We start from the raw sequence: 12,278 nt of genomic DNA, 5'->3' as shown, positions 1-12,278 counted from the left end.
TTTCAACCCTTTCCCACTAAGAAGCAAAGTGAAAATGGCTATGTGCAAACAGCATAAAACCAGAACAGTTTGCAAGTAACTCGCAGTTTGTTCAGGTTTTATGGTGTTTGCTACTCATCAGAATCTAAGGTTTGGAGTTGAAGCCTTAAAAACTTGAATCTAGTAAGAAAGGTCTAAAATTAAATTTAACTTTCTATGGGACTACAAATGCGTGAAAATACGTATCTAAGTGGTGAAGGGTTAACAACAGTGGAACAACTCAAAGTGGAGTAAGCATATTAACTTAAGTATGTTAGTTAACAAGGCCAATGACCTCATTTCTGGTGATGAAACCTTAAGTCACCTTCATTATTTGAGCACGATTAAGAAAAAGTCCAAGGGGAGGAAAATTCTGAATCGATACAACCAGATGCAAATAATGCAAAAAAAATTCATGGATCCGCTGAAAAATCCTCTTAATACCTGGTAAATACACTATAATTGGGCTGTGCTCTGTTTAAAGGGGGTTTAATGTATGTGCATAAAGTGTCGTCCCACTGAGAGACTGGGTTTCAATGCATGTGCATAAAGTGTCGTCCCACTGGGAGACTGGGTTTCAATGCATGTGCATTAAGTGTTGTCCCACTGGGAGACTGGGGCTCAATGCATGTGCATAAAGTGTTGTCCCACTGGGAGACTGGGGCTCAATGCATGTGCATAAAGTGTCGTCCCACTGGGAGACTGGGGCTCAATGCATGTGCATTAAGTGTTGTCCCACTGGGAGACTGGGGCTCAATGCATGTGCATTAAGTGTTGTCCCACTGGGAGACTGGGGCTCAATGCATGTGCATTAAGTGTTGTCCCACTGGGAGACTGGGGCTCAATGCATGTGCATTAAGTGTTGTCCCACTGGGAGACTGGGGCTCAATGTATGTGCATAAAGTGTCGTCCCACTAAGAGACTGGGGCTCAATGCATGTGCATAGTGTCGTCCCACTGGGAGACTGGGGCTCAATGCATGTGCATTAAGTGTTGTCCCACTGGGAGACTGGGGCTCAATGCATGTGCATTAAGTGTTGTCCCACTGAGAGACTGGGTTTCAATGCATGTGCATAAAGTGTTGTCCCACTGGGAGACTGGGGCTCAATGCATGTGCATAAAGTGTTGTCCCACTGGGAGACTGGGGCTCAATGCATGTGCATTAAGTGTTGTCCCACTGGGAGACTGGGGCTCAATGCATGTGCATTAAGTGTTGTCCCACTGGGAGACTGGGGCTCAATGAATGTGCATAAAGTGTCGTCTCACTGGGAGACTGGGGCTCAATGAATGTGCATAAAGTGTTGTCCCAGATTCGACAGACCAGTTCACACAGGTTTATCAGAAATTTCACGTTCTGCCTAAAATGGAATTTCGCAAAGGAGAGACTTCCCTTAAAACTAAAAAAGCCATCTAAGCGGAGTTTCATCCCTGATTCACCTGTGGGGACTGCACAGGCTACTCTGGGACAGCACTTTACACACATGAATTAAGACCCATTTTCCCACACCAAGGCCTGACTGATTATGGAACTACCTGATGTGCTCCCGAATCAACAAGTGTGTCCTAACACAGGGCTATTCAAATCTTACACACCTGCATCTCTGTTACTTTCCCAAGAGTCTGTGCTATTTTCTGGAATGTCTTGTCCTTAATTCCATGCATCTTGCACATTTCAAGAATAGTTTTATCGGTCTCCCTGGAAACAAAAATCAAGACATCTGAAATACATATAGCATAAATCAATTCTTCTTAAAATTCAATTGTTGTTTCAATACAATATTTATTACTTTGCCTATTGTTAACTTCTGACTAACAGTTTATTGTAAATTTCTGACTAACAGTTTAAGGCAAGACTAACAAGAAAAGTTTCAAATGGAAATTGATGCATCCATGTTAAACTTTTTCCCCAAAAATCCATTTAAGTAAAAAAGCAAGCAGTCTGACTTGGACCTTTGAGCCTGTGAGACAGTGGATACACACCACACTAGTCTATTCATGATGGTCACCTTCTTTTCAAAATAGCATGATGATTAACAAGCTTTTTTTTATGGCAAAATGTGACCCTTTGTCTCAATTATGCAATCTTGACCTTTAAGGTAGGGGGTCAGGTGGTACACACACCATAACAAGGGCTGTTTGTAAAACATGCATGCGCCCCATATGGGCTGTCAGTTGTAGTGGCAGCCATTGTGTGAATACGTTTTTTGTCACTGTGACCTTGACCTATGACCTAGTGACCTGAAAATCAATAGGGGTCATCTGCCAGTCATGTACCTATGAAGTTTCATGATCCTAGGCCTAATTATTCTTGAGTTATCATCAGGAAACCATTTTACTGTTTTGAGTCACTGCAACCTTGACCTTTGACCTAGTGACCTGAAAATCAATAGGGGTCATCTGCCAGTCATGATCAATGTACCTATGAAGTTTCATGATCCTAGGCGTAAGCATTCTTGAGTTATCATCCGGAAACCATTTTACTATTTCGAGTCACTGTGACCTTTGACCTAGTGACCTGAAAATCAGTAGGGGTCATGATCAATGTACCTATGAAGTTTCATGATCCTAGGCGTAAGCATTCTTTAGTTATCATCCGGAAACCATTTTACTGTTTTGAGTCACTGTGACCTTGACCTTTGACCTAGTGACCTGAAAATCGATAGGGGTCATTTGCCAGTCATGATCAATGTACCTATGAAGTTTCATGATCCTAGGCATAAGCATTCTTGAGTTATCATCCTGAAACCATTTTACTATTTCGAGTCACTGTGACCTTGACCTTTTACCTAGTGACCTGAAAATCAATAGGGGTCATCTGCCAGTCATGATCAATGTACCTATAAAGTTTCATGATCCTAGGCCCAAGCATTCTTGAGTTATCATCCGGAGACCATTTTACTATTTCGAGTCACTGTGACCTTGACCTTTGACCTAGTGACCTGAAAATCAATAGGGGTCATCTGCCAGTTATGATCAATGTACCTATGAAGTTTCATGATCCTAGGCCTAAGCGTTCTGAGTTATCATCCGGAAACCATCTGGTGGACGGACCGACCGACAGACGGACCGACAGATATGTGAAAAATAATATACCCCCTCTTCTTTGAAGGGGGGCATAATAATAGTAATTATCTTCTTAAAATGGTTTACATTTTCAGAAAGTTTGGTGACAATAAGATGAAAATGTATGCTTCAAAGAGCAGAAGTATTAAAAAAGCCATATTTTGATAATTTGAAGGCCATTACCTCCAAAGTGCCTTGTGAGATTTGAACTTGGAATCAATGTTATGCTAATTTATATTCTCAGAAAGTTTTGGTAATGATCAGTTGATTGCATTAGATTATGGAACCAAACAGTTCTGACATAGGGAACAACAGTGCAGAAGCTACATGCCTCCTTTCCATGTTTTACAGGAAAGTTCATTCAAATAATACACTGCACACAAAAAATATGCATTGTTTAATATAACACCGGTAAACTGATCCTATCTGATTGATGAATTGTTATGGATAACCAGTTAATAGCTTTTATGTTTTCTTGTTTTAATGAAACTCAAGAAAGTCTCTCACTTGGACCAGACAGGCTCTGCCAATGATGGAGATGCTGTCTGCAAGGAGGATCCACTCTGTAAACAGAACATAATGATGGCAATGAGCTTTTTCTGAGAAAATGGAGATAAATGCATGGGTGTAGTGTAGTCCCAGATTATCCTGTGCCTTTCCCACAGGCTAATCAGGCACGACACTTTCCAGTCTTACTGTATTTTTTGTTTAAAGGAAGTCTTTTCTTAGCCAAAATCCAGTTTAGTTAGAAAGTTTTGTCCCTGATAAACCTGTGCAGACTGTCTAGGCTAATCTGGGACAAAATCTGGGACAACACTTTATGCACATGCATTAAGCCCAGTTTTTTCGTAACATGGCTCAAATATCACAATGCATTAAGTCCTGAACAATTAATTACACTAAGGTGTATTTTTTATTTTGAACCTTATATTCCGAACTCTCCTTCAGTTGACCACTTTTTTTTTTAACAGAAAGTTAATCCTTACACAGCTGTTTACCATCATATTTCTCAGAAAAAATGTTTGTCATAATGAATAAGCACCTTTTCTGTTAAAATATTGTGTATCACTTGGCATTCATTTACAAGCTAACATGTACAATACACCCATTATCTAAATTCAAAGATAACAGTTTTCCAAAATATAATATTTAAATTGATATATGTTATTGTGGCATCCCTGCAATTGATTAGCACACTGATTTTTCAATATTATTACCTGCTTTTCTTTAATGTTTCCTTTTATAATATCATCAGCATCACTGGAAGTTTCTACAGCTTTGTCAGAGGCGATCTTTTTCCTTTTTGAAGAGCCCTTGTCTTCATCATCAAAATCTTTTCTTTTCCTTTTTTGTTTCTTTTCTTTTCCTGACTTGTGCTTTGATTTATGTTTAGACTTCTTTTTGCAGCGTGATTTTGACATGTCATCTGTTCCCTTATCAGCTTCCTCAATGTCAGGTTCTATTTTAATAACATCAGGAAGATAATCACTTGATTCATTCATGGCATGTTCACTTGTACCTGCTTCTGCCACATGTTCAGCACAAGCACTTTTATCATTCCTGTGCTGTTCACTCTTGTATTCCACTGCACGTACAGCTTGCTCCTCGTCATCTGCACAGACCACACCAGTCTCATTGTTACAAACAGTACCTTCAGCTGGTATTGTGGTATTTTCCTTACTCCCTGAGTGTAAAGATTTTCTTAGTTCACGCCGAGACATTTTTTGACGTTTCTCTGTAACTTTCTTGGTTTTGGATACATTATCAACCGAGTCTTTACCTTTACAAGTAATGGTATTCTGAATTTTGCTTTGGAGATTACAGGTATCTTTAATGGCAGAATTTCCATCAAGTTTCTTACTGAGATCAGTCATGCTACTTGAAGGTGTTGTTCTAGTACTAGAATCACTATCTGACAGGGAAGAGACCCAGAACTGGCCACGAGTCAGTCTCTCCATGTTTTCAATACTTTGTACAGAATGTGGATAATACTGGCTATTCAGATCACTGGGAGTATTTTCATGGTCACTAGAGAAAGAGCTGTCACCCTGGCTATCACTTGTTGAATTTTCTTCCATTCTTTCTTGATTCTTGTTAGCTTCATTCACTTCTTCAGATTTGTTCTCAGAAATGTTACAGGCCTGAACATTGGATGGGCTGTCCCTCTTATGATCACTATGCTGCACAGTTTCTTCTGAATTGTTTGCTGATTTACTTACACTTTTAGAGACACTTACATCCATTAAATTGTTGGTTAAGGTTGCTGGCAGGTCATTTGAGTGACCATCCAAAACATTTAACATGTTAGTCAGATTAGAAACGCTGTGCAGAGTGTCTGAACATTTGGCGAAGCACTGGAATAGGCTCTCGTCAGACATGAGTACTGAACTGTGCTGGGTGGTCACTGCAAGTCCTGGAAAACCAACATTTGCATCCTCAGAGTGAATGGCGGGCTGGCTGAATACCATACCTGATGGGACATCATTTGTCTCTTGAACTTGCTTGGTGTCCGACTTTGATGTGTCGCAGGCCTTGAATCCGGAGTCAGATTCAAAAGATGTCAAACTTTTTAATGCAGAGCTCATTGATAAATGTGTACCAGAATTCAAATTTTGCTGACTTCCACTCTTTGAACTCAGTGAGAAAGGTATGGCTGTATCACTGTTGGACTTGTCACTGTATGTCAGACTCAGAGGACTAGTGACCATATCAGGGAGTACTGGGGAATTATCAAGAGCAGCCTGGAATGATGAGGATGTCTCCGACATGAGTGACCCTTTCACAGGGATTGGAGTGATTCGTCGCACGCCCTTGACTGCTGCAGGGATCTGACTGGAAAACCCTGGACTCATCACTGATGAAGACCCGGTGATTGTCTCTACCTCCTGGCCAAATGGAGAGAAAGGTTGTGAGTTATTAAGGTCTGGATTCAATATTTTCTGGGAAGAGATGAGACTTATGACCTGCTCTTTGGGTGAATTACATTCACTTCGCTTTCTTTGCACTGTTGGTGGTTCGACATCAGAGTGCGCAAAAGATGACTGTGTTATTTTGGAGAACGATGAGGTGTTTGAAATCTTGATTTCCCTGTCCCCAGTGGGCACATTCCAGGTACTGCCTCCAATCAAGCCACTTACTGCTTCTGCCACTGCTGGCTTCTTCTTCCCATCATCCTCTACTTTGTTGACCAAGAAATTGGACAAAGAGAACACAGGCTGCTTTTCGCTGGCCTCACTTTCAAGCAGAATGCGCTCAGTTTGCTCGTCGGGCGATATCAGATTACTGAAACTCATCGAGTCCATTGACATCTCCCCTGACAAAGCCTTGTTAAACGCAGCAGCCAAAATGTCATTTGCTAAGGACGTGTCATTTAAAACTCTCTCTGGTACATTGAAACTTCTTTCCGGTGTAACTTTAGCAACACTAACATTTTCATTTCTGTGAGTGTCACGCTGTTCATCACACCTTTCTTTTGTTTCCTTGTTGTCAAAAGTCATCTCCTTATCACTGCCATTAGCTGAAGTTTCAGGCGGTGCTTTTGCCACAGTTGCGTTAGCTTGGTTTCCAGTAGAATTTGTGACGTGATCTGTAAATGTTTCCATCGGCTCAATTGTTTCCTTTGTGAGCACCACATTCTGCAAACAATTCAAAAGACAGCCATAAATAATTATACATGTAAATACCAGTGAAATAAACATTGGTTATTCACTTTTTTGGACATTCTTTTTCTCAGATCAGATATTTTACTATTTATTACATCTGCATTGTTTGGGTGTACAAAAACCCCAAATTTTGTGTAGCTTTTTCTGGCTGTTTTATAATAAACATTTTTCTCAGATGATTTACAACAGTGAAACCAGGAAAAATGCACAGCTCATATGTAATTCAATTTAATATATTTAAATAAATGAAAATATTCCTGAAATTACAGAAACATTGAATATTACATACCCACAAATAAGCTTATTATAAGCAGATGCCTATGTGAGTACTAGTACAATTAATCTCACAATTGTGTCGCTCACTACTTGTGGAGTGCTCCCATCGTACTACTTTAGCCATATAAAACTTCCCAGTTCCTTGAGGGCCGTATTTTCCAATAAAAAGGAGCCATATCTTACAAATTGACTTTTGATCTAGTTTTTGACCTCAAAATACCGGGTTTCAAACTTGCCCAAGATATTTTTTGGACACAAGCTGTGACCAAGTTTCATAAAGAATGGGAAATAAATGTGGTCTCTACATTGTGCTCTGGTGAGCAAATTATAAGGTCTTGCACTTCTACATAGTATAAGCAACATCATAGTATAAGCAATATAGCTATAAAGTTTCATGCTAATAGGCAGAAAACTGAATGATTATGTCCCGAGTGATAGACCAACCAAACAAACAACCTACTGACCAACAGACCACACAACCTACCAACTGACAGTGAGATTCTAGAATACCCCCCAAAAATTCATTTGCATGGGTATACTTTCAGAAACAATGGACTCATTGATTTTACATAATAAAGTGTATCCCTTCACAATTAAAGGTAAATGAATGACATTCAAATTTATACTGCCATCAAGCTCCCTTGCATTAAAAAGGGCTTAATGTATGTGCATAAAGTGTCATAAAGGGCTTAATGTATGTGCATAAAGTGTCATCAGTATGCACAGGCTGATCAGGGACAATACTTTTTGCCTAAACTGGTTTTTGGCTTCAAAGAGACTTCCTTTTAACCCTTCGCATGCTGGGAAATTTGTCGTTGGCTAAAATGTTGTCTGCTGAATTTCTAAAATAAGCATGTTCTTCTAATTTTTTTCCAAAGAATACTATCAGAATAGCAAACAGTTTGGATCCTGATGAGACGCCACGTTCTGTGGCGTCTCATCTGGATCCAAACTGTTTGCAAAGGCCTTCAAAATTCATTTCCTGCACTGAAAGAGTTAAAGAAAAATACCATAAAACAGGGAGTTTTGTCCCTGATTAGCCTGAGCGGACTGCACCTCCTAATCAAAGTAAACACTGTTTGCACATGCATTAAACCCTGTTTTGTCAGATTCCTCAGGCTGAATTTATCAATGGTTGTTCATGTCTTACCTCGAGTACAGTAGATCCACTGCTTTCCTTTCTTTCTACATCCTGGTGACCATGTTGGTCTCTAACTTTGTCCCCATCACTTCTTTCCTGATCAGTTGGTTCCCTGGTTGTTGTTTCATTCCCCACACAACAGTTCAAGTCTGGTTCCCCATTCTGCTCAAACTTGATAGGATTGATTTCAGGTCGATCTTCAGGTGACTGGTTTGTCAAAAGGCTGCTGGCTTTAATGGTTGGACCATAGGTAACATTGACTTTCTTTATTGTGCTCTTGTTCACTTTATACACTAATTCCCCATCTATCACCTGAGAAACAAATAATGAGGTAATAAGTTTGTACTCTAAAAAGTACAAGATGCTAGGTTCAGTAATAACATATGCCCCCAGTGGAAGCCGTGTTAGTAATTATTTATTGCCTCATTTGAATAAGTTAAGAAAAGATCAATGTCAAGCACAAAATGAGGTCAGGTGATGTGAATGAGCTTAGAGTTATATGGATGTAGCAAAGCTTTTTCATATCTTTTTCGAAAGAAGTATTGATGGTTAGCAGACGGTCAAATGAGTAAACAAAGATTGTTGACTTTCTGAATAAGACTTAATCCAAAGGTCAAAATCAAGGTCAATTGTGTGTTGATAGTTAAAGACATCATCCCTTTTAATATCAAATATTTCTAAGAAGCATTATTGATGAGAAATATGTCATTTTGGGTCATCCTCATACAGATAAATGGAATATTGAACTAACAAATGAACAAGAATGGACAAGAAAATCTCAATTGCCTTACCAGATAAATATCTCTTGGCTTCAGAGCATGCTGGGGGCATACAAATATAATTAACCAAACTTGTCCCTTATAAAATCTTAAAGAACAAGTAAAATCATGGTACCATAAGCTTACAATAGAAGTTCAAAACAACCTCTGACTGTAACTTACAGCAATTTTTTTGCCCAGAAATAGAAAAGTACCAGTACCATGCCAAATGGGAAAAATAAGCGCAAACAGATCATGTAATTGGGAGATATTGTATGATGAAATCTTCAGATTGGGTTATTTGGGGTCTTTTGAAATTGCTTAAAACTTAAATGTATAAGATCATGTAAATGTTCTTTTACATTCTTTTTGTGTTAAATGTTCAGTTTCTGTGATCATTTTATTTTATTTACTATCTGATGCTGTGAAACCATTTATTTTGGTCAGCATGAAATTTCATTATTTTTCAAAAAATGAATATTTTGTCAGCACTTAAATTCCCCAATTTCTGATTTTGACTTTTTTTTACGTCAGTCAATATCTGATTTGTTTGTAATACTTGTCCGCAATAAATAGCGGTTTTGCCGTTGTGACACATCATGGTGGGGAAAAGAGAAAACATTTTGGAGTTCTGTTTGTCACATGCCAATTAAATAGTCTTTTTCTATCAAGTGATAGTATTGGGCCCTTATTATTGTATGCCTTTGACAAGTTCATTGTTATGATAAGCGAATTAGCGGGACCGAATAACCGTCAACAATTGCTTGAAACAACAAAGCCAATTGCCAATAAGTGTAAACGCCTGAAAAACACAATACACACAATGGGTAATAAAGTTGTAAACAATTAGTGCTAATCATTACTATTCTACCCAAATGAAGTCAACGCATTCGATACAGCTGAACTGCATCCGCGTTTTACAGCAGTGCCACTTGTCAGTTAAGTACACTGTATAATGTGCACCCCTTTGTGTCAAAACCAGATTTATTTTGATAACGCAAACAGACAAACAAAGTATGTATGCATGGATTACGTTGGATTTTAATGTCTCATGCAATTCAGGCTTAATTTTGTTTAAACATTGGACATAATTATTTGTTAGGATCTTAAATTTGTCACTCGGTCCAATGACAAAATAGACAAATTAATGCCTGAAGAATAATAATGGTTTGACAGTAATATGCTTTTGGACAAAATCGATTAAACTTTCAATGGAAATAGGAATTTTGTAATTTTTCCTACAATTAAAAATTGCCTTTTACAGGTTCTTTATAAATACGGAAAGAAAATCATTGATTTACTGTCAGACAGCACTGGTAGCAATGTTTCTTTCTCTGCTTGTAGATGTCATCCCCTGAGCTATGGCAGTCACAGCTGCAGCGTTTGGTGCCGAATGTGTCCTCCACATCAACACGTGATATCTCCTCACAGCTGGACACCCGGGGGGAGTCCCCTTCACTCTCCTGTAGCGTGATGTCCTCAAAGTCCTCCATCAAACTGCATAATAGAAATATTACTAGGCTTAATGCATGTACCTAAAGTGTTGTCCAAAATTAGCCTATGCAGTCCGCAGTCATATCAGGGACAACATTTTCAGCTTTATGGAATTTTTCGTTTAAAGGAAATCGTTTCTTAACAACAATCCTGTCTAAACGGAAATTGTTGTCCCTGATTAGCCTGTGCAGACTGCACATTTTTAATTGGCACTTAACGCACATGCATAAAGCCCAGATTTTCCAGAATGAGGTTAAATATGCTTAGCGTTTCATGTATACATGTACCGACCAAAGCTTTCTCTGGCAAAAAAAGACCTCAGAAAAAGCAATATGAGTACATTTTACAGACCATTCAAAACATTAGCTAAGAACCAATATTTTGTTTTGTATGCCAAGTTGTCTATCAAAAGTTACATTGAAAGGTAACTATCTCTGTGAGAGTAAGGTGTGTGTGTGTGTGTGTGTGTATTTGTCACCTTTAATGATAGTTCATGGGGCTACTCTGGTTTTCCAAATTAGCCTATTGCTGTAGAAAAGCACATTGGGCTTTGGAAACAAACCCCACCAAAATAGAACAGTTATCAACGTCTTGATCTTGTGAAGCAAATTTGCTACAGAAAAGCGATTTATTTTTTATCTGACACCATTATTCATATACAAAACAAAATAATTATTCCTTGCTAATGTTTTGAATGTTCTGTGATCACCACTAGGTAACAGAGACAAAATTGACCATGATAGAAATTCACAGACTCAGATTCTTAGTTTTATAAAGGCAGGCTACTAACATCTTGCATTCAAGGTATAATACGACCCAAGATCCACATTTAACCAACTCAAGTTTGCATTAAAAAAAACACAAATAAAAATATCAAACAAGGGACAAAATTGTCACAAAACCAGGTTTTCATTGTGAAAAAAAAAATCTGATAAAGGGAGAAAACTCAAACTGAACTTTTCAAATGAACAAACAAAATTAACCCCCTTTGTAAGTTTGTTTTTTAAAAAAATCTATTTTTAGTCGTGGCGACCTTGACATTGGAGATATTGACGTGATTCTTTCGTGCAACACACCGTCCCATGATGGTGAACAAATGTGCCAAATGATTTAAAATCTCACAATGAATGACATAGTTATGGCCAGGACAAGCTCATTTATGGCCATTTTTGACCTTTGAACTCAAAGTGTGACCTTGACCTTGGAGATATCGACGTAATTATTTCGCGCGACACATCGTCCAATGATGGTGAACAAATGTGCCAAATGATTTTAAAATCTGACAATGAACAACATAGTTATGGCCCGGACAAGCTTGTTCCGCCCGCCCGCCAGCCAGCCAGCCCCCCCCCCCCCCATTCGCCAATCTAATAACCAGTTTTTTCCTTCGGAAAACCTGGTTAAAAACCTGGTTAAATATAACAGACAGACTACCGGTGTTCCCTCACCTTTCCGATGGCCTTTCATTAACGTAAAACCTTGAGAACTCCTCCATCAAGTGCTTGTTTCCCTTGATGAGGGGCTCTATCTGATCCTTCAACTCTGTCTCTGTGTGACCCACTTTCTTGTTCCAGCGAGCTAAGATCCGAACCACTCTCTGATACTGGTTTGGGTTCTTGCTGAAGTAGATCTAGAAACAAGATGAACATTTAATATTACTTGTCGATCAAATAGTAACGCGATAGTTGAGAAATAATTAAAAGAATCAGTTTATAAAGAACATGAAATTTACAACTGTATGGAGCCTAAAATAGCATGACAAAGTGTAATATTTACATGTTTTTGATACAGGGTCTATGAAATGAGCAACTTCAAAAAAATATCAAGGAACTGGTATAAAGAGGACTAAAAGTTTAATGTCCATGTC

General features: G+C 38.6%; 1 protein-coding gene across 1 annotated transcript in view; it reads right to left on the bottom strand.

The window, feature by feature from the left end:
• Positions 1 to 12,278, bottom strand: part of LOC127866736 (uncharacterized) — a 64,035-nt gene that overhangs the window by 2,277 nt on the left and 49,480 nt on the right. Inside the window, exons 25-30 of the mRNA XM_052407497.1 lie at positions 11,860 to 12,041; positions 10,219 to 10,414; positions 8,169 to 8,471; positions 4,298 to 6,715; positions 3,588 to 3,643; positions 1,611 to 1,713 (exon numbers count right to left, since the gene is read on the bottom strand). Of these exons, the coding sequence (XP_052263457.1) occupies positions 1,611 to 1,713; positions 3,588 to 3,643; positions 4,298 to 6,715; positions 8,169 to 8,471; positions 10,219 to 10,414; positions 11,860 to 12,041 (3,258 nt within the window). The remainder of the gene's footprint in view (positions 1 to 1,610; positions 1,714 to 3,587; positions 3,644 to 4,297; positions 6,716 to 8,168; positions 8,472 to 10,218; positions 10,415 to 11,859; positions 12,042 to 12,278) is intronic.

Source organism: Dreissena polymorpha, chromosome 2 (assembly GCF_020536995.1).
Source record: "Dreissena polymorpha isolate Duluth1 chromosome 2, UMN_Dpol_1.0, whole genome shotgun sequence".
Taxonomy (NCBI): domain Eukaryota; kingdom Metazoa; phylum Mollusca; class Bivalvia; order Myida; family Dreissenidae; genus Dreissena; species Dreissena polymorpha.
This window is presented reverse-complemented; position numbering and strand designations above follow the sequence as displayed.